At 37.8% G+C, this 23,772-nt stretch overlaps 2 protein-coding genes across 2 annotated transcripts in view; one reads left to right on the top strand and one right to left on the bottom strand.

Annotated features, from left to right (window-relative positions):
- Nucleotides 1-1,959: 1,959 nt before the first annotated feature.
- On the bottom strand, nucleotides 1,960-8,796 carry LOC108666870 (carbonyl reductase [NADPH] 2-like). The gene is made up of 2 exons (XM_018153808.2): nucleotides 8,534-8,796; nucleotides 1,960-3,318 (listed from the first exon to the last, which is right to left on the bottom strand). The coding sequence occupies exons 1-2, from the start codon at nucleotides 8,611-8,613 to the stop codon at nucleotides 2,637-2,639; spliced, it is 762 nt and encodes a 253-aa protein (XP_018009297.1). The 5' UTR covers nucleotides 8,614-8,796; the 3' UTR covers nucleotides 1,960-2,636.
- Nucleotides 8,797-12,950: 4,154 nt separating this feature from the next.
- Nucleotides 12,951-23,772, top strand: part of LOC108666876 (syntaxin-1A) — a gene marked incomplete in the record, with an annotated part of 42,100 nt that continues 31,278 nt past the window's right edge. Inside the window, 1 exon segment of the mRNA XM_018153815.2 lies at nucleotides 12,951-13,119. Within this exon segment, the coding sequence (XP_018009304.1) occupies nucleotides 13,087-13,119 (33 nt within the window).

The raw sequence follows: 23,772 nt of genomic DNA, 5'->3' as shown, positions 1-23,772 counted from the left end.
TACACCGGCAACTTTAGGGAGGTGCGCAACACTTAGCAAGTACACCGGCAACTTTAAGGAGGTACGCAACACTTAGTGTGTACCTGGCAACTTTAGGGAGGTACGCAACACTTAGCAAGTACCCCGGCAACTTCAAGGAGGTATGCAACACTTAGCAAGTACCCCGGCAATTTTAGGGAGGACGCAACACTTAGTAAGTACCCCCGGCAACTTTAGGGAGGTACGTAACACTTAGCAAGTACCCTGGCAACTTCAAGGAGGTACGCAACACTTAGCAAGTACCCCGGCAACTTTAGGGAAGTACGCAACACTTAGCAAGTACCCCCGGCAACTTTAGGGAAGTTCGCAACACTTAGCAAGTACCCCCGGCAACTTTAGGGAAGTACGCAACACTTAGCAAGTACCCTGGCAACTTCAGGGAAGTACGCAACACTTAGCAAGTACCCTGGCAACTTTAGGGAGGTACGCAACACTTAGTGAGGGCTGTAACTAGCACCTCGAGGGCTGTAACTAGCACCTCGAGAGCTGTAACTAGCACCTCGAGGGCTGTAACTAGCACTTCGAGGACGTTAGATTTAACTCATTATTTTATCGTTCTCACACAAAAACATATTGATCGTTTATTCATTGCAATCTTCAGCAATTATGTAACTATTTTCATTAATACTGTGAATTTATGGTCGTTCACATCGCGTATATTTTCATAATGTTTGTTAGTAAAGTGTTTCATTTTATAATTAAACGTCCATCATCACATTCTAGATGGGAACTCACTTCCGTACTGAATAATTATACATAGCTTCTAGAAAATATTTTATCGTATTTTGAATAAATCTACCATTCCTAATTACTTTCTACTTAACCCTCGCAATAAATGCAGAAATTCAAATCCTAGTATGTATAGTATACAAAAGTGACGCCTTGTATGAAATTATGAGACCAAATCCTATTATGTATAGTATACAAGAGTGACGTCTTGTATGAGATTATGAGACCAAATCCTGGTATGTATAGTATTCAAGAGTGACGCCTTGTATGAGATTATAAAACCAAATCCTGGTATGTATAGTATACAGGCGGGACGCCTTGTGTGATATTATGAGACCAAATCCTGGTATGAGACCAAATGGATTATTTTACGGGTCAATGGATTATGAGACCAAATCCACATTGATCCAACACTAGATTTGGTCAATGTGACTCAAACATTTTTTTGAGTGCACTTAATTATTGTAAAGAGGTAATGTGAGTACAATGCAATTTATTTGCTTCGCGCATTACTTGGAAGCCTCCTGAATATTTTGAATAACTGATGCAATTGAGAGGAAGGTTATGTTTTTTCTGCAGTATATTCAAGCTGTTGCACGAGTTATTTCAAAATCATTTTTTAGAAAAGCGCTGAGAAAAGTACACAAGCACAAACTTTGTTGTCTGCGAGCATATATACGTTGAATTTAAGTCATGTCTAAGGAAAACCGTTGTAATTTTAATATTCTGTTCGCTAATAACTCGATCAAATTAGGTTATTTTCCTCTGTTTTTTTAAAGGTTTGGAATACAAAAAATCATCCTCAATATCCTGCTGAAAATATTGTACAGGAAATTGATTTCACAATTCATGATGATGCTGCATCTCTGTGTCAAAATTGTTTATTCGTTGTTTATTGAAAATAATTTTCAAATCAAAGATATCCGAAGGAATTGACCAGGTATTTGAAAATTTAATTAGGGATTAATTTCCTCTTTAAACACAGATAATCATATCAGAATATCACGGCCTTTTATATAGGATTATTTTATGATGGAATTTAGTCAGTTGTTGATAATGTGTTTTATTTGAATTTGTTGGATTGGACTGAAGCAATGCAACTGAGAATTTTTTTAGGTTTGATTAATTAATTATTACTAATGACATGTAAGTTAATGTAGATCGGATAGGAAATGATAACACGGTTTATTCAAAAATTATATCGGATAATCAAATGGTAAAATTAACAATTATATAATAAATTTTCATTATAAAGTTGTATGGTTATAAAATTCACTACGTCCTGTAAACATTGCAACAAGACTGAGATTGAGTATAAACAATATATTTCTTATATACGAGTATATAAATATATTGATATTTAAGTATCTGCAACACTGAAACGTGAATTAGTCTTGATGAGGTCGAAAGGTCACAAGGGAATATATAATTCATCAATGACATATTAGCAAATTAACAACAATTAATATTTCAGTTTACACTGTGTGGCAGAGTGGCTACACTTCAGAGTAGCAGGAAGGGAGCAGTGAGTTGTGTGTTCTACCAGAGTTAGCTGCAACAGTTCTGGTTATACTGATATTAATATAAGAATAAAATAAAATATCACAATAATATAATATAATAACAGTTCCGGGTGGCTGATAACAGCAAAATTAAAGTTGTAGTGAATTGAGGGCTCGGAATTCAAGGAAGCAGTAATTTTCTGCGATGTCGTGAATCACCGAATTTTCTGCATTTTCCTCCTTAGCAAACATTCAACTACCTGCTAGGTCTCATGCGAAAACTAATTATCTCACTCCCCAAACGGTATCAAGGGAGCTCGAGTATAGTTTTCTTCGATGGTTTTTCAGGAAACCCAAAAATGCAGACTAATTTTCATGTCCATCAGCCAAAAAATTCGTGCCGCACAGCCAGCCCCCCTCCACAGGCAGGTTATGGCCGTTAACCATGGTGCTGTTGTCGCTAAGTAGGAACGCAATCACGTTAGTCACGTCTGAAATTTCGGAAAAACGACGCATTGGAGTGCGAAGTTTAATTTCCTGTGCCTTCTTCTCATTTCTTTCTACCCAAATCTTACCAGAATCTGTCAACACGAGTCCAGGGTTTACCGAGTTGATTCTGATACCCAGAGGAGAGAGTTCTATAGCCATGCTCTTGACGCAGTTATCCAAGGCAGCTTTGCTCATGTTGTAAGCAAAACCGTCTGAAAACCCGACCAATCCAGCTTCAGAAGACACCATCACTATATTACCTTTCATCTTCCTCTTGATTAAGTCCTCGACGACGACTTGTGAAATGTTTACCGCCGCCATGACGTTGACGTTGAACATATGATTCATCGTTTCTTGTGTTGTGGCTAGGAACTGTTCATCATTGTCAGTGGCTGCGTTGTTGACGAGTAGTTGAATTGGTGTGATTTCCAACACTGCTTTTCGTGTAGCGTCCCAATCTGACACATCCACAGCGATTATTTTGATCTTGGGATCCTCTTGCTGAAGAGTTTCGAGTTTTGACTTGGTGCGACTCAACGCAAACACTTCGGCTCCTAATTTGGACAAATGCAAGGCCGTTTGACGACCAATTCCTGCACCTGCACCGGTCACCAACGCTCGTTTCCCAGAGAAATCCATCGTTTGTGACGAAATGGGTAAGAAACGAGGTGGCGGATCGCAACTCTGTAGCTGCAAAGCAGGAATTAAAGTGTGAGTCAAGCTGAGTTCGCAGATCTGAACACTGTTGATGCCGAGTTAGTATTGCACAAAGTTAACTCTATCAGAAGTGACGCTCGTCACCACCACCCCGCCAGCTAGTTGGCGTGGCAATGAACGATATTACATGAGCTCCGGGGCCGCACACTGGTTGTTGTCAAGGGCTTATCTTATTACATCTGTCTTCTCTACTTCTTCTCTATCTGTATGCACGATTACTACTTTATTTGTTGAAACATTTTCTTTTTCCTTTTCCATCTCTTCCTCCCAAACATATCTACGTTTCTCTTTTCCCGATTCAATTTACTATGGCATTGAGTAGATGGAGCATCATATATACTCCTTGAAGGAACACTAAAACAAGAAAAAGTCAAGGCTGCTCACACGATTAAAGGCAGCTGCTAACCCTTGCATCAGTCCTTAATCTAGAACGTTATACTTGGATGTGGCCAAAAGTTTTACGCACAAATGCTCCATAGCTTAGCTGTAACTGCTTTATGCGTCCTCAGTTCAAACTTAAGCTTACAGACGAAATAATTTCGATGCACTGAAATTTAGAGTTCGCTACTATATTTCCAACAGGGTTTAGAGCGATTTATTCACAGGATAGCCTATGGTGAATTTCTTAAGGAGGAAATACGCCATCTACAAAGACACTAAAAATGTCGCAGAATATATCTGAGTTGAGCCAGGACAATCATTACCAATCATTCTATCCCCATTACCAATTAACTGTTCATTCATTACAATTAAGAGTAACGAAAAATAATGATCAATTCCTATTGAGGCTTAAATGTGATTTTAAATAAATAAGCACACAACCAATCATTTTTAACATCAATATGATAATAAATCTTTGAGGCTTAGCCCCCACCCCTCTGTTCTTGAAATCAAGTAACGCCTCTTGATTAGAGTGTCGGTAATTCTGAATTAAGTTATATTAAGTTATATATATAACAGGGGCAGCGTGACCCAGTGGTTAACATTCAGAGTACTAGGATTTGCGCAGAGAGGCGCGGGTTCGATCCCAGCTCTGTGCGCCAGTTTCTGGTCAGAATCGGCAAGGAGGCCGGGCGGTTAAGCACAGCAGAATTGTAGCAGTGAGTTGCTAGTTCGGGACCGCAAAATGCTGTGAATGTTCTGTGATGTTAAAAATCGGCGACAGGCCTACGGCCTACTAAACACTAAAACCGCTATTATTATTATATTAGACTGTGTAAAACGTAGGTTGAGGGGGAATTTATGAATGACTTGAGTTTTAAAAGTTACTGGAAGCTAGAGACTTAGAGTGAAGATTGAGAAGGCTACAGAAATTTAGGTTGAACTGTGTAAAGCTTGTATAAGGAGCTATTGTTCTCGAGACCGTGAGACCGAGGGTTTGTTTATAGTTTGAAATGGCGATTGTATCAAAGGTGCTGACCCTTGTGGAATTCAAAACCGTCGCAGCGTCACTTCGAGGGTATAGGTTAAGTGTGGGCAACACCAGCGTATATAAGGGTCCTAAAATTGGCGCCAAAGGTTGTTCTCCGGAGGTGACCGTCACGAAAGTACGGTTTACTGTCTGCGGACGTTGTGACGGCCGCGGCCGTGAGACCGGCGGTTTCGCCGTTTTCGAACTTAGGCTGTCGCGAGAAACTTAGACTCACTGAGACAGCTACGATTCCCGTGAGGACGTCAAACATTTAAAATCGACGGCCACGACTTCGAAATATTAATGTACGGCCAACATCAACACTACGGCTGCGACTCAGTCGTGAGACAACGCGAGAGGGACAAGATATGCCCAACGATTGTAACGCCGGCCATCAGAAGATTCAAGTTTTCAAGCGCCGAGCAACAATTAGCTTCGGTACGGTCATCAGCACAGTACGGTCACAGTTCTCGTCAGAAGCGGTGCTGTCGCGGGACGGTTATTACGGGGGTCGTACCATTCTACGGGATCGCTCTACGGTTCAACGTTTTCTGGTGAATAGAGAAGTTTTAGTGATGTGAAATGTTAGGTTCTCGATTTTGATTGTGTTCAGTTTACCTTTTTCATGTACTGGAGATTTTTGTCAACGTAGTATGTGAACTTGAATTTTCCAATTTAATCTGAAATGTACCAGTGTTTCATTACAACCTTCTCTCTGTACTATTTTTGCCGTAACCTATTCATACGAGGACTTACAACTTATCGTTAATGACCACTGTAGACGCAACCTGATCGAAATTGAAGCGACTGGCGATATAATAACAGTATAGTAATAGTAAAATCTCAAATCTACCTAACTTTAAAAAACTCCTACTTATTCACTCTGCTGCCTTGCAATGTTCAAAGTCATATTATGTTTAAAGAAAGGCCTAAAAAATTGCAATGTTATTAGCGGTATCACAAGGTTTTAAAGACGGCCAAAGTGGCTAAGCCCCTTAAGATTTATCATAATTTTCAAGCAAATTATGATTGATTTATAAAAAAATTAGAAAGAGAAGTCATTCACGACCTATCGAGTAAAGCCATGAAACATTTTGATTTTGGACATTATGATTTTACTTGGAGTCTGCGAGTGCAGGTCAGAAGGATGAATGCCTGTGTGCCAAATATGAATTTACGAACTGAATGCTAGTGAACTAGGCTGGGACCGTACAATCAAAATTCGTTCACGTACACGCAATGGTCTAATTATTATTAGATGGTAGAATTAGCTTGTTTAAACCAGGGCGGTTAATTTCAGGCAATGGTCTACGTACACGTAGCGGTCTAAGAGTTATCTAAAACGCTTAACATCGAAATTTGGAAATGACATTACAACATACAAGGGCATTTTAGATAAGGTTCAAAATCTAAACTGAAGTTACTCCGGGAATAATTACAACATCCTGAAAAATGCGGTTGTTTTGCGAATTGATAATAGGAGACTCGTCCTTGATGATGAGAGCCTCTGCAATCGCCAGTCTTGTAGCATCGAGGCACCGCATGACGATGCTGGAGCTATCCTCCAACGTGACGCGGGTGGTCTCGTTGTGGGCCTCCCACATAATCGGAGGCCCACACTAAGTCTCACATGTACAAGCTACTAGGTCTCACATGTACCAGGTCTCACATGTACTAGCCACTAGGTCTCACATGTACTAGGTCTCAAATGTACTAGGTCTCACACGTACTAGGTCTTACACGTACTAGGTCTCATAGCAATTCACCAGAGGCTCAAAGCGGTTCATAAGTTGCAGGCACAAACTTTGTTGTTTGCGAGCATCATATATACGTTGGATTGATTGAAGTCAAGTCTGAGGAAAACTATAGTCATTTTAATATTCTTTTCGCTATAAACTTGGTTAAATTAGGTTTTTAGACGTTTTTCATAAGTTTGTAATACAAAAATTATCAATATACTGCTGAAAATATTGTACATGAAATTTATTTCACAATTGATACTGAAGCTGCAATTCTAAGACAAAATAGTTGATTCGTTGTTTATTATAAATAATTTCTAAAATTTAAGATATCCAATAGAATTGGCCCCGTATATGAATATTAAATTAGGGATTATTTTCCTCTCTAATCACAGATAATCATATCAGAATATCGATGCCTTGTATATTGGATTAAGTTATGAAGGAATTTTGTCAGTTATTGGTTATGCGTTTTATTTGAATTTGATTGATTGGATTGAAGTCTTTCAACTGTAAATTTTTTAGCATTTTTTGGTTTGATTAATTATCTCTTACTAATGACATGCAAGTTAAGGTAGAAGGAATACGGAATTGTAACACGTTTTTATTCAACAATTATGTTCGGATAATCTAACGGTAAAATTATCGAAGATATAATAAATTTTCATTATAAAGTTAGTTGATTACAAAATTCACTACTTTCTGTAAACATTGCAACATGAATGAGGTTGATTATAGACAATATATTGCTTGTATACGAGTATATTATCAACATTTACGCAACCGTAACACTTAAACGTGAGTCTCGATGAAGTCGGAAGGTCGCAAGGAAATATATAATTCATCAATGACATATTAACAAATTAACAACAATAAATATTTCAATTTACATCGGGTGGCCAAATGTTACAGTTCAAAATAGCAGGACGGGAACAGTGAGTTGTGGGTTCGATCCGAGCTTCCTGTAACAGTTCTGGTCATAATAAGCCGTTAGCCGGGTGGTTGATAAAGCAAGATTAGAGTAGTGAGTTGCGGCTTCGAAATTCAAGGGAGCAGCAATTTTCTGCGATGTCATGAATCACCGAAAGGTTATCTCTAGCCTACCCAACACTGAATTCACTATTAATAATTAAAAATGAGTCAACAATTTTTTTTAAATTAGTTACCATTGAAGAATGAAATTCCATCGTGCGATCATAGCTCAGGTCTTCTGCAGGTTAACGTGACGCTTTCATGATGATCATGCAACATTCAGTTCGTAGTTCCAATCGGTAGTGTTCGTAGTTCAAATCGGCAATGTTCGTAGTTTCAATCGGTAATGTTCGTAGTTCCAATCGGTAATGTTCGTAGTTCCAATGGGGAATGTTCGTAGTTCCAATCGGTAATGTTCGTAGTTCCAATTGGTAAATTTCGTAGTTCCAATGGATAATGTTCGTAGTTCCAATGGATAATGTTCGTAGTTACAATCGGTAATGTTCGTAGTTCCCATCGGTAATATTCGCTGTTCCAATCGGTTATGTTAGTTAGTAGTTGCAATCGGTAATGTTTGTAGTTCCAATTGATAATGTTCGTAGTTCCAATTGGTAATTTTCGTAGTTCTAATCGGCCATGTTCGTAGCTCATCATTTCTAAACGACTTGAAAGACTTTAGGGGGAAGATGACTCTTTACATAAACCGTTAAATTTTTAAAACTTATCAAAACTGATTATCTTACACCCAAAAAGCATCAAAGGAGCTCGAGTATCCTTTTTCCATGGTCTTCCAGGGAACTCAAAAATACCCACGTACTAATTTTCATGCCCATCAGCCAAAAAATTCATGCCGCACAGCCAGCCCCCCTCCACAGGCAGGTTATGGCCGTTAACCATGGTGCTGTTGTCGCTAAGTAGGAACGCTGGCTCCTAATTTGGACAAATGCAAGGCCGTTTGACGACCAATTCCTGCACCTGCACCGGTCACCAAAGCACGTTTCCCAGAGAAATCCATCGTTTTTGACGAAACGTGTAGGAAACGAGGTGGCGGATCTCAACTCTGTTGCTGCAAAGCAGGAATTAAAGTGAGTCAAGCTGAGTTCGCAGATTTGAACACTGTTGATGCCGAGTCAACTTCAGCAGCTACGCTCGACACCACCAACAGACCAGCCAGTTGACGTGGCAATGAGCGATATTACATGAGCTCCGTGGCTGCGCGCTGGTTGTTGTCAAGGGCTTCTTATCTTATCACATCCGTCTCCTCTCCTTTTTCTCTCTCTCTCTACTATTACTACTTCATTTGTTGAGCCCTTTTCTTTTACCTTTCTTACCTGTTCCTTCTTTTACTATTACTACTTTACTTGTTGAGCCCTTTTTTTACCTCTCTTACTATTACTACTTTATTTGTTGAGCCCTTTTCTTTTACCTTTCTTACCTGTCCCTTCTCTTCCTCCCAAACTTATCTACGTCTCTCATTTCCCGACTCAATTCACTATGACATTAAGTAGATTGAGCATCAGATATGCTCCGTGAAGGAGCACTAAAATAACAAAAAGTCGAGGCATCGCACATGGATAAAGGCGGCTTCAAACCTTTGCAACAGTCCTTGATCTATGTAGAACGTTTTACTTGGATGTGGCCAAAAGCTTTACGTACAATGCTCCACTTCATAGCTGAGACTGCTTTATGCGTCCTCAGTTCAAGTTTAAGCTTATAGAGAAAACAATTTCGATGCATTGAACTCTCGCAACTATATCATCAACAGGATTTAAAGCGATCTATTCGCAGGACAACCTTTGATGAATTTCTTAAGGCCTAGGGAGGAAATACGCCAGCTGCAAAGACACAACAAATTTCACAGAATATATCTGTGAAGAGCCAGGACAATGAAGTTAATCAACGTGAAAACTGCATTGCAATGGCGACATCCGGCCTATTTTAGGGACCCTTCAGCCACTCAAGAATATTCTTAAGTCCCATAAACAATTTAATGTTCATTCCCTTTAATTATGAGTTCTTTCGGAAAAAATGACGAATTCAATGCATTGAGGCTTGAATATGGGTTCCAATGAACAACCAATCACACAACCAATCATTTTAACATAATTATGATAACAAATCTTTGAGACTTAGCCCCCACCCCTCTGTTCTTGAAATTAAGTTATTCCTCTGCTGCATTACGACGTTCAAAGTCGAATTACAGTATATTTGTAGAAATGCCTAATAAAATTGCAATGTTATTAGCGGTCTCACAAGGCTTTGAAGAGAGGGGAGGGGGGCTAAGCCCCTTAAGATTTATAATTTTTTCAAGTAAATTATGACTGATTTATATAAAATTACTTTCATGTAGTATTAGAATAAAGTAGAAGTGTATGCACTGAAGAAATACGCCCATGACCTGTTGCCGATTCATGTGCTTTTCGTGACTTGTATTACTGTATATGAGATGTCTGTCTTTTTCTGTAATAATAATAATTCTAATATATTAAAATATAATTGTTCAGGGGTGCTTCGAATATTTTATGGGGGGGCGTTAGCCCCCATAAAATAAACAAATAAACCTGATTAAACTATTGAATGCTTTAGTACAGTGGTTCCCAAACTTTTTCAGGCTGGCGCCTGAAGAGAAAGGTTAATTAAATACAAATGTGTATTTCACAAATAGAACTCCATTTAGTAAAACAATATATTTTTTTACATTTTGAACTGTTACAGCACTAGAAATTCAAGACGACTCAGACAAATTTACGGCCGGACTCGTGGCCAGTCTCTCGGCCAAAATCCAAATTCAGTGACCAAGGAATATCTCTCAAACTAATAAACGCATCTCGATAAAACTTGGAACACGAATTCATTAGGGCCTAACGGTGATGTTTAGCTCACGAACAAATTTTTTAATTTCACATTCATTCAGGAGTTATATGGCGATATGGGCCGTAATTCGCAGTGATCAAAGAATTTCTTCCAAACTACTGAACAGATTCGAACGAAAATTTGAATATAAATTCCTATCTACCAAACGGTAATTTTTAGCTCGTGAAAATTTATTAGATTCGGAGTCATGTTCTGCACTTGTTGTGCACAAATCGTCAAACAAACGTGCGAACTTCTGACTTGACTACGCGGACTACCGCCCCCCACTACCCATTTCTTCCTCACCGCCCCTTCAGATCTTTCCACCGCCCCCAGGGGGGCGATATCGCCCACTTTGAGAACCACTGCTTTAGTAGTAGTGGCCTAGCTACAGCAGGGCAGGGAGATGGGATGATCTCAACGAGGGGCATCCCGGATAGTCATAGACTGCGTTGCCGGACCTTCCTCTTCCTTTGCAAACGGCATCCTCATTAAGCAATGTCTAGCAGAGTTAGCCTTATATGCATTTGTGTTATTTTTTATTTTTATGTGATACTTACCTCAATCCGTCCATAAAACACGGCTGAAATATCTTGTATCATCAAAAACTCAGCTGAAATGGGTAATTCTTCAGTAATTTGGACTTTGACTGCCTCAGCATGGAATGTTTGAAGTTGAAGGAGCTCTAGAAATTCGTGATAAACTATGGTAAACTATATAAACTATGGTAAACGCCGATGACACAAAAGTTTGTAATACAGTTAAGGATGCGTAAAAAAATGCAACTGCAAAATGATCTTGATAGTTAGTTGACTGGGCTGATGCGTTGCAGCTGCGTTTCAATGCTGACAAGTGTAAAGTACTTCACCTCGGCAAGAACAATGAACAGCAAGCTTACAGCATGAGAAAACGCGGTTGCAACGAGAGGGTTATGATTGAGAAGTCTTGCGTGGAAAAAGATCTCGGAGTTTGAGTCGACAAGGAGCTAAAATTTTCTAGGCATATTGAAACACAAGTTAATAAATCCAATAAACTGCTTGGGCTGATCAGACGTTCCTACGAGTACCTAGATATAGAAATGATGAAGCTGTTGTTCTCCGCTGTCGTGCGCCCGAACCTAGAGTTTGGAAACGTTGTGTGGTCACCGAGACTTGAAAAGGACAGAAATTTAGTTGAGAGTGTTCAAAGACGTGCAACATGGATAATTCCAGGCTTAAAGGGCAAGTCTTATGAAGAAAGATTGAAGATTATGAAGATTTCCCAGTCTCCGTTATGGTCGCCTGCGTGGTGACCTCATTGAAGTTTACAAGTATGCTCATGGTTTGTACAAGGTCCCAGAAGGATTACTAGAATTTGAAACAAGAACCAACATCAGGGGCCACAGCTATAAACTAAAAAAACTGCGGTGCAACTTATCCACGCGACAACATTTCGTCTCGCTTCGAGTCACCGATATGTGGAACAGCCTCCCTGAAGATATTTTTGACGCTCCGAGTATGAACGCGTTCGAGAAAAGACTAGGCAAGGCCATGCAGGAGCATATGTTTTGTCTTGAAATGCCTCGTATCCTACGAAACAACTGAAATCTAGAAGCGATTTTAAATCTACCGTCCATTGAAAGGATTTGATCAAAAGGCCAGTCTAGTCAAGAAAAGTACAAGAATCGACGATAGGCCTATCCAGGCCTATTCTTCAATGCCGAAGATACTATATAATACTATACTATACTATACTATATAATGTTCATAGGCCGAAGGAATCAATAGCGGTCCCAGCGAGTGGAAGTTGAAAATTCTCGTGTCTAGTATTTAATTTTCTGAAGTCTAGAATGTGGGTCACCGAGCTTATAGACGAAATAAGTCCGCAACATAAAATTTATTAGTTCATTATTAGATTACCTTTATGGCTATGAGAGATATTTTTCGCTGGAAAGCCTTTGGTGAATTTATAAAAACTCGCAATTCCGTACCTGAATGTTTCTTAGTAGAATTGATACTAAATTACATAAAACGACGTCTTGCTGAGAATTGGACTAGGTAATTGACTTTTTAATCAGTTAGGAACAAATTTCTCTAGTGCAGACGTCTTTAAAAGCATGCAATAAAGTTATTATAGTAAGGCAGCCCCCTGAGTCCCATCGAAATTCGAACAAAGTCTCCTCATGTTATCATACGTTTCGTGTGCTTGTCGCAACGCCTCTATTGAAACTGAGCCATTATAATATCGTTTTTGCCGAGTATTCAGTGTCACCGCTTTGTTTGAATCTTTGATACTAATATAAACAATTTGAATCAGTTTTCATGAATGAATGGATTTCCGGAAGGAATATCTGAACATGTATTTGTGGAAATGATTACGATTAAACCGCGAATGTATACCTTATACGTAATTTATGCATATTTGCCTATAGATTATATTTTTTCGTGATCTGAAAATTTATTTGAACCTGAATCTAGCCTTTGGGTTCTGTTTTAGGAATTTATTATTACATGCGCGCGCAGTCTGGCACTCGTGTTTGGCACCCTATCGATTCGTAGTCAGTGTTCCAGTGACTCAAGTGGGATGTGAATCATAGCGTGAGTCTTTCAGTGATAACAGTTTTTCGTGGACAAGTTTGGAGTGAAATACCTTCGCCATGACAAAAGACAGACTTGCTGCCTTGAAGGCGGTAAGTGTGATATTTGTTTGATCTATTAGATAATTTTTTTTATTTGTATGCATGTCCCCCGGTATTTTCAGCCCTTCATGTCACGCCCCTTCTCCGTGACAATTTCTCACTGATGTGCAAAAAATTACTTCTGAGTATTTTCTTATCATTTTCTGATAAATGCTGACTTATTCGTGGTCCATATTGTGAAATTGACAGGTTAAAAGAAGGAAAATGATGAAGGATTTCATTTTCTTCCAGGCTCTGGTGATGAATGTCTGTGAGTCATTCATTGCCTAGGATTAGGAATTCATCACCTGAATGACTTGATGATTCACACCAAAAACAGAAAAGTAATTGAACTGAGAAATGCCTGAAACTTGAGATTCATTGAGATTTTCTTGCTCTATCATGTTTGATACTTATAATGAACATGATCAATCTATTAACACCATTTTAATTTGTTTATTAAAATTTATGACCAATTCTGGAATTTGGAAATGGTAGTTCTTCAACATTTCAACTGGACAACCTAGCATGAATATTGTGCTGAAATTTTCTGAAATTGCCAGTAAATAAGATTTCACATCAAATTTATGCTTTACTGGTGTTCTAAGAAAGTCACAGGTGGAAATAGGTGAAAGTGAAACTCCTAACCTAACCTAACCTAACCTAACCTAACCTATTCACTGAAGAAATTGGTCAAAAACCACAGTAACAGGCAAAATTGGCCCAGCCCATGGCCCATGGTCAGGAAGATGTGCTAGCCTGCCAGGTGCGCGGCCTGAGCATGGGAATTTATAATGTCATTTCATAAATGTGCGCCGTGAGCCATAATATTCTGGTAAAAAAATGAGCCATGCTCCTTAGCTCCTAAAGTTGTTTAAAGATTAATGCACAGCAGCGCCATGCCCGCCATCTTGCACAAACATATCTGCATCAAGTTGACTAGATTTATATTGTAGTTACGTAGTAACCCACATAGTGGCAAAGCAGAGAGTTTTTTAGACTCTCCCTCAAGTTCATTTGTGAGTCCTATAAGTAGACTAGTAAAGTATCCTTGATACCAGCAGTATCATACATAAGAAAGTGATTTAAATCTTGGGTAAATGAGGAAATTAAAATTGAACTGATTCTAAAAAATCTGTGGTTTGCCACTATGGTAACCCAGGTTCTAAGAGTTGCCGCAGCTATGAATATTTATTCATAGATCTCAATTTAGTTGGACATGATTTACAAAACTGAAGAATAGAAGATGACAATCAACAATCAACATGGTTTGACTTTGAGATTGGTGCCTTCTAATAAAAGACAGGTTTTGGCAAATACCGTCAACCGGGGCTACCTACTTGGGATGATTTTGAACGTTTTTCATTCATAACTTCTTATCATGAAACATTTCATAAACAAGTTTAGGCTCATTTCAAAGCTCTTTGCAAGGGCTATCACATGGCTTCTCCAAAAAATTTCTAGATGCTATTCGTAAGGTGCCAGAAGCAAAAAAAGGGTATCCAGTATCCCTAGTAGCCCCGTCGAGCGGGGCTACTCGGGACAACTGGCATAAAACTTAATTTTAAAACATTTGAAGCATGCAGAATGTACTCATCCATTACTAACACTCTAACAGTACTCTGAAGTCCTCCTCTTTCATTGTAGATGATGTAGAGGTAGAATAAATGACATTTTCTGTGATTTTTACTCTTTTTTTCCTTTATTGATATGATATTACCATATACATTAATTACCGTATTATTGATGCAATATTACCGTATCCATGAACAGGCCATTGAGCATTTTAACTACCTTGTCCACTGAAAGCTTCATATCAGCAGCCTTATAGCATTTTTTCTGTATCTGTAAGCTTACAGGATGGCTTGTAATTTCACACCATTTTAATTGGGTCAAGTGAATTTACTAAAAAAAGATTGTGAAAAGCATACCTGAAACAGAAAAGAATGTTTTAGTGACAACCATCATGTTTTGGAGAAATAAATCATAGTTTAGGTCAATTACTTTTCATTCTATGATGCCTGGTGCACAATTCTATATATGACATTCTATGCACAATTTTGTGATGACCAATGATGCACTAATTTTTTGATAAGTGAAATTTTTTCACTGAGCAAGGTAAATGTAATCAATATTCTTTGATTTTAATCAATTTTTTTCTTAACTGGAGCCTTTGCTAACTGAGGTTCTACTGTTATATATAATGCATTTTTGAGGGTGTCCCGAATACACCCCAGGGGGGTGTCCCGAGTAGCCCCGCCATGCGGAAATGGCCGCTATTTTTTTTTTCAATTGAGGTACCGTCAACCAGGGCTACTCGGGACAGTATTGAGCATTGTTTTGTTAATAACTGTTAATAACTTCTTACGATGAAACATTTCATAAACAAGTTTAGGCTCATTTTATAGCTCTTTGCAAGGGCTATCGAATGGCATTGTCAAAAAATTCCATATGCTATTCGTAAGGTACCAGAAGCAAAAAAAAAGAGTGTCTCAAGTAGCCCTGTCAAACGGGGCTACTCGGGACACTTGCAATAAAACTTGATTTTAAGACTTTTACAGCATGCAGAATGTACTCACCCATTACAAAAAATACTCTGAAGTCCTCTTCTTCATTTGTTGATGATGTAGATGTAAAATAGAAGATGTTTTCTGTAATTTGTTCCCAATTTTCCTTTATTCCTATACATATGAATCCATTTTTCAGAAACAATAACTATTTTTTCCATTTTGTTTTTATAACACAAACTTTCAAAACAAATAGAAGAACTTCCTTTTCATACATTAATGTTTGCACTTAACTTAACAACTTAGAAGTAAACTGTGCTGGTGCCTACATGTTTTTATGGAGTATGCCTAACCAAGGCTCCCGGTATCAGCCAACCTGCTGAGCATCGTGTTAGTAAAAACATGCTTCCCTCAGTTTGAGCCTGATGTTCTCTCGTTCAACAGCAGCCATGTCATGCTGAACAGGGTAGACAAATGATATCTTTTTTGTATCACTGCTCTTCTTTAGGAATTCAACCATGACATCGCAGCCATTGTCTTGCGGTTGTTCTCTCACGCGAGCAACATAAAATTTCTCACGTTGTACCCTTCCATCTAACTCAAACCTAACAAGGATAAAATCATCTTCATTAACGATGATTTTAGAGATGTCCTTGTCAGGTTCCTGCATCCCGTCTTGAGGATCAGCCATGTCTTGAGCAACAGCAAGGTCAGTTCCATCATTTGATTCAAGCTCATTCTCCTCATCATCTGAATATTTGTCGAACTGTAACACTTTCCTCACACTTGCTCCCTGCTTCTTCTGGATTTGTGTTGTTGCTGAACCTGAAGTACTGGCCCTTGGCCCAGTGTGGGACTTTCCAGGAGTAAGCGTGATAGCCTTTCTTCGTTTGGATGCATTATTGGCTTCAGTGGGTGGTGAGCGGATTTCTAGGAGTTTCTCAAGCACAGCATCCGAGATGAAGTTCCTTGTATTTTCAATATCTTCTTGCGTGGTTTCTCTGCCAACTTTCCTGAGCACGCGCTCCCTGTCAAGTGGGTACAATTCTGTGGCTTGAAAGCCCATGCTCATATTGTGCTTGACTTCCTTGTTGATCAAGTGCAAGAGGTTAGAGAGGAGGCATGGAAACTAGTCTTTTGGGAGTGTTGCAATGTTCTTGCCAAAAGTTTTCTTCTAATTTGTAAGGGTCTTGTGCCATTTCCTTTTCAATGGCCCATAGAAATCCACAACCAGTGGCTGCATGAGATGCGTTACGTTGGCTGGCAAAAAGACAAAGCTTATGTTGTTTTCATTGCAAAAACATCCTGGTGCAGATGAGAGGAGAGGTTATCTCCAATTAACACTTTGTGACCTTCCAAATTCTTACAGAAGGGCAGCAGAAGAGTTTTAAACCAATCATAAAATGTGTCGGCATCAAACCAGCCACTTTTACTAACATTGTAGTGACAGCCATGAGGGCCTCATTTGGTCCATGTCTCTTTTAATCTCATACCTTTATAAACTACACAAGATGGAAGGAGCTCCCCTGCAGCACTGCCTGCAAACATCACCAAATAGCTGGTCTTGCTGAAATTCATCACCCTCTCAGGGTATTTAATCCCTTCCCTGAAAATCATCTGGGACTTCCCAGGGTCGTTGGTGCAATTTGTCTCATTGTAGTTTATGATATTCGTGTCAGGCACGCCTTGCAGCACATGGGCAATGTTGCCAAAAAACTTGTTGATGACTTCAGTTGAGATCTCTGCCCTTTTTTTGGTGATATTCTGACACATTCTCGTAGAGAGCAAGTGCTTGTATCGGGCAATAAAATTATTAACCCAGTCGATGCCAGGCAGATTGTTTTTGAAGGTGGTGACCTTCCTGCCACTCTTATTCAAGAAGTCCCTTACAATCATTTGTATCTCAAGATGGGTCAGAGGGCACCCCCAATCAGCCAAAACAACTAGGTTTTGGACAATGATCCCTTCTTCATGCGCAAGAAGTGATGTTGGGTCAATCATATGAAGAAAGTCATGAGTTGCATTCACTGCAGTCCTGCGTTTTTCAACATATCTATGCAGCGTATTTCGAGGCACATTATGTATTTGCGCTGCATCTTTAATGATCATGCCATTGACAATTACACTGTCTACTGCCACCTTCATTTCAGCAGTTGTATACGATTTCTTTCCCTGTGGGCTTATAATGTCTCACCATTTTAATAGGGTCAAGTGAATTTTCTATAAGAGAAAAAGATAATGAAAAACCTGAAAAATAAAGGGATCATTTAGAAACAAGCATGATATTTTTGGAGAAATAGAACATAATTTAGGTAATGTATTTTTCATTCTATGTTGCCCGGTGCACAATTCTGGCTATGAAATGAGAATTCTTATTAACTGGAGCCTTTGCTAACCAAGGTTGCGGAAATGGCTACCATTTTTTTTGGGAATGAGATAGGCAAATTCCGTCAATTACGTTTTCAAGCCAACACCTGGGTGCAACTTTTATGTAAGTAAAATTTGTTAATACGGTGAATATTTTTTTTGCTCCAGACCTTAGCATAAGTATATATAACTTTTCAAAATAGCATTTATCACAATTTTTTTCTGGAATTTTTCAAAGCTAGTAAATGTAGTATTTTTTTACTTCCTTTATACTACATAGATAGGAAAAATGTTGACGTTTATGCCACTATATTTAGTTTTGCAATATTCCAATTAGTTTTGCTACTAAAACAGTTTTACGCCGTGTTGGAGGACTGTGCTGAGTTACCCCACCCCTCCCGAGTAGCCCCGGTTGACGGTAGTACAAACCCGTATGTCAATGTTGGGAATTTGTTAGGTTTCCGACATCAGCCCGGCCTGTATGGGTTTGAGCGGCACAAACCAATTGAATTGAAAAAATACAGGCACCAAAAATTTTTCTTAATCATCAGTTCTCAATTTTTGCAACTTTGATGGTTAATTATATAGACAAACAACAAACCCTAATAAAATATGAATGGTTTCAAAGGGACATCACATGATAATCGACAGTGATGACCTACAACAATGTATCAGTGTTACGTAAAAGTCTAAAAACGATGTTGCCATACCATTACGTTGGGAATTTCTGATGACAGCTATGTCTAGAGTTATTTTATTTACAAAAAAATTTCGCATGACTAGCTTTATACATAATAGATAGTAAAAATGTTGAAGTTTATGCCACTATTTTTAGTTTTGCAATATTTTGATTAGTTTAGCTGCTACAACATTTCTACAAAATGTGGGACGTGCGTCCCTATTTACCCCGCCTGTCCCTTTTTACCCCGCCCGTCCCTTTTTACCCCGTTTGACAGTATTTCCTAAGTTCCTAACCATATCAAAACTTCAGATAGTGTCATTTGTGGCTTGTAAGACTAAGTGTTGTGATCCACTGCTTCAGCCTCCACTCACATTGTTGGATGATCTGTGACTGAAGTTGGGCAATCACCTTGTTTTCACAGTGAAAAATAACAATATTTTGTGAAGGTTTTTTGTTAAAAAACATGCCAAAATCCTTAAAGCTAAGTTACAAGTGGTGTAGCTATGTTGATTGAAATGTCACAGCCATGGGTGCATTGCATTAGCATGAAGGCAAATGGAGTTTAAGAACTACGCACAGTACTACGGTACTCTTACATATAACAGAGAGTTGAACCACTACTCCTATGTATACCAGAGAGTTGGAGAATTAGGTACGGTAATACTCTTACATATACCGTACCTACCAGAGATTTTGAGAACTACTACCATAAAATGGGGTAACTTAGACCACTTTTTTTTAAATGATGCCATTTTTTTACTAGCTAAATTAAACTTTAATTGAAACATGCAAAATACAGGTCTATATTCTAGGTTCCCTCACCATAAATGGCTGGCTCCTGCCTCTCATAGATTTTATGTAATTTAAAAAAAGTGATGGTCTTTGTTACCCCAGCTCTTGGGGTATCTTAGACTGGGTGATAAAATCAATTACCTATATTTTTTGGTAAAATAACTCAAAATAACTCCAGGTTTTGGTGCATTGTAGTAGAACTCTTCTAGTTACATACCGGTATGCAAATGACAAACTTGAGGAAAGTGTCATAGTTTGCAAATGGAGGGTGCCGCCACCCCATAATGGGGAAATGTGACTACCTAATGGCAGCCCTGACGGGGTAATATTGACTGGCTTGGAAATTAAGTTAAAATTACCATATATAAGACTATAGAGTCTGAAACATAAAGAAAAAACATTAATAGGTGGTCAAACATAAAATATGTTATATATGGTGATTTTATATTAACTTCCAAGCCGGTCTATGTTACCCCGTCAGGGCTGACATTAGGTGGTCAAGTTCCCCCATTTGGGGGTGGCGCCCCCCATTTGCAAACTATGACACTCTCCTAAAATTTGTCATTTGCATATGTAACTAGAAGAGCTCTACTACAATGCATCAAAACCTGGAGTTATTTTACCAAAAAAATGAAAAAATTGGAGGTGCTACTCCGACAGGCTTTAAATAATAGCTTTTTTTTGTGGGTCACATTTTTAATTTTTTAACCTATTAGATATGCAAACTTTTTAAATCTTTCTATTGTGTAATGTAGCCTCAGTATTAGGCCTTTAATGCCCATTGACAAAATTTTTCTATGTCAAATAGTTTTGGAGTTTTGGGGGTTTTTGTTAAAAAACGAAAAGTTATCTAAGTTACCCCGGGAGTCTAAGTTACCCCATTTTCAGTATTATATACACCAGAGAAAATGTTTTAAAATTCATCAATTTCAGCTGGTTTAACTTGGATGAACTTTTCTCAAATTAATTGACTTGTATCTTTTCAAATGCTGATGCTTTTTGGCTGTGCCTGAGAATTTTACAATTTAGCAGATATGAAATTGTTCAAATGTCATTTATTTTCCTTATACATAGCTGCAAGTCCAAGGTTATTTGATTAGATAGAAAATCAAATGAGACAAGAATTAGTACTAATGTAAAAGCAATAATATAATGATTTATGCCTTAATTTGGATGAAAGAGAGAATGTAAAATGTTTCTTGGAAAAGATCTTCTTCCTGTATAATTAGCGATGATACAAAATTCTAAGACAATGCTGCACATTAAAGTTATATTTGTGATTAGTATATAGGTACGGTACCTACTCTTCTTGTGAGTTGGTCTATTTTGAAACCTCAATGATGAGATTTCCAACTCTGTGTCAAGCATTACAGGCAAACAAGACTTTAACCTAACCTTGTGCCCCGCTTTAACTCCATTATGGAACTTTTAAACTTCATTTTAGTAACACGCTCCTCTTAACTCTGACAAACTTCCTCTGACTGCATCAACTGAGCTCTATGGTTTCTTCCTAATTTTGATGGTGGGAGCAAAATCAAAAAAAGTTTTACTCAAATACAAAGAACATTACCTACTTTACATTTTTTGGAGGTCTATCTGGTGCTTAGACCATTTTATTCCTTAGCTTCATGGGGCAAAAACACCTTTCTGCCTTTTATTGTTAGTTATTGTAAACATGGATTGAATTTTTAGGATGTGGTTGAAACATAATAATATGATTTCCCCATCGAATAGGTACTAGGTATATATTTATTTATTCGAGCTACAAAGAAATCATCAAGAATAGTTTGAAGTGAGCAAAAAACATGGTAAAAGAGCCTAAAAAAATTACTTGAAACTGCCAAATGCTCCTTGAAATGTTTCCATCTTCAGGCAACGAGGAAAAATGTTTGATAGCAATGCATGCAGTGTTGTGTATCAACACTGAGAGAAATGAGGGAGCCTTTGTCCAAATAGTGATAGGTACACATTTTGCCCGTTTGTAACTGGTCTTGTCCCTGTTCCCTCCAGTAACTGGTCACATCATTTCTACGCTGGTCATTGGGAAAAAGTCATTATTTACACAATATGACCAATATTTTTTCCTGCTTAAACATTATTTCTGCTGATGATAAATTTGCAACACCAACTGTATGTTCATGCAAGCAATTATGTTCATTATGTTCATGCAAGCAATTATGTTCATTATGTTCATGCAAGCAATTATGTTCATTATGTTCATGCAAGCAATTATGTTCATTATGTTCATGCAAGCAATTATGTTCATTATGTTCATGCAAGCAATTATGTTCATTATGTTCATGCAAGCAATTATGTTCATTATGTTCATGCAAGCAATTATGTTCATTATGTTCATGCAAGCAATTATGTTCATTATGTTCATGCAAGCAATTATGTTCATTATGTTCATGCAAGCAATTATGTTCATTATGTTCATGCAAGCAATTATGTTCATTATGTTCATGCAAGCAATTATGTTCATTATGTTCATGCAAGCAATTATGTTCATTATGTTCATGCAAGCAATTATGTTCATTATGTTCATGCAAGCAATTATGTTCATTATGTTCATGCAAGCAATTATGTTCATTATGTTCATGCAAGCAATTATGTTCATTATGTTCATGCAAGCAATTATGTTCATTATGTTCATGCAAGCAATTATGTTCATTATGTTCATGCAAGCAATTATGTTCATTATGTTCATGCAAGCAATTATGTTCATTATGTTCATGCAAGCAATTATGTTCATTATGTTCATGCAAGCAATTATGTTCATTATGTTCATGCAAGCAATTATGTTCATTATGTTCATGCAAGCAATTATGTTCATTATGTTCATGCAAGCAATTATGTTCATTATGTTCATGCAAGCAATTATGTTCATTATGTTCATGCAAGCAATTATGTTCATTATGTTCATGCAAGCAATTATGTTCATTATGTTCATGCAAGCAATTATGTTCATTATGTTCATGCAAGCAATTATGTTCATTATGTTCATGCAAGCAATTATGTTCATTATGTTCATGCAAGCAATTATGTTCATTATGTTCATGCAAGCAATTATGTTCATTATGTTCATGCAAGCAATTATGTTCATTATGTTCATGCAAGCAATTATGTTCATTANCTAACGCCTGTCTCTTATACACATCTAGATGTGTATAAGAGACAGCTCTGATACTCCCTGGCTAGTCTCTCTCCACCTTCACACGGACTGCGAAACATCAAAGTTCACACGTGCGCACAAGGGTGTTTCTGATTTTTTAGATGCAGTATGATACGTATACCGTACGGTGGTTCATATATTATTCTTCTTAAGTTTCACTCGGTCCCGCAAGTCTGCACTATGTCTGGCACAGATGTCGTCTGTTACACTAAACGCTCATCACATTATTAGTCTTCTTCAGCTACAAATTTACCAAGAATTTTAAGGCAAAGTGCCAACTAAATTCGCCGTATATTCGTCGAACCCGTTTTAAAAACCATCTCTATCGTCAGTTTTGCAATTGTATTCGAGAAATTTTTGAACCAATGATGGTGCTTTTTTGTAATGCCTGTTCGTTGACAAAATCATGAATTTACCTGGCGTTCTTTTTCTTTTTAAATTCTCACTAAACTCTCTTGATATCCAGCCAGTTTCCGGGACTGTTCCCTGTAAATATTTCATTTGTTTTCGTAGTAGTTTTCCGCTATAAACTTCCTGGTTGTGCCAGACAAAGCGCCTCTGTGTATTGATTGCATGAGAACACAACACCAACTAACAAGCTTATATTCACCACACATTTTGTGGTGAATATATATTGGCCAAACGATATTCACCACTCAACATTTACCACGTTTACACACGATGTTTACTATAAAATATATGCAACATGATATTTACCATGCAATATTTATAACACAATATATACAACACAATATTTACCACACAATATTTACAACACAATATTTACCCCCACAATATTTGCCACAGGATATTTATCACTCAAAATTTACCTCACAATATTTACCACGTGATATTTACCGCACGATTTTACAACGTGATAGTTACCGCACGATTTTACCTCGCAATATATACCGCACAATATTTACAGCAAAATATTTACAACACAATATTTACCACACAATATTTACAAGACCATATTTACGACAATATTTACAAGACAATATTTACCACACAATATTTACAAGACTATATTTACGACAATATTTACAACACAATATGTCAGCCTTGATGCTTGTGCCTCGTCGCTTTTTTTCTTCGTTTTGAGCGTTTTTAATTGCGTTTATTTTGAACATAATTTTAACCTC

This window comes from Hyalella azteca, unplaced genomic scaffold, assembly GCF_000764305.2.
Source record: "Hyalella azteca isolate HAZT.00-mixed unplaced genomic scaffold, Hazt_2.0.2 contig6532, whole genome shotgun sequence".
NCBI lineage: Eukaryota > Metazoa > Arthropoda > Malacostraca > Amphipoda > Hyalellidae > Hyalella > Hyalella azteca.
Note: the sequence above shows the minus strand (reverse complement) of the source record. Positions and strands in the feature narration are given on the sequence as shown.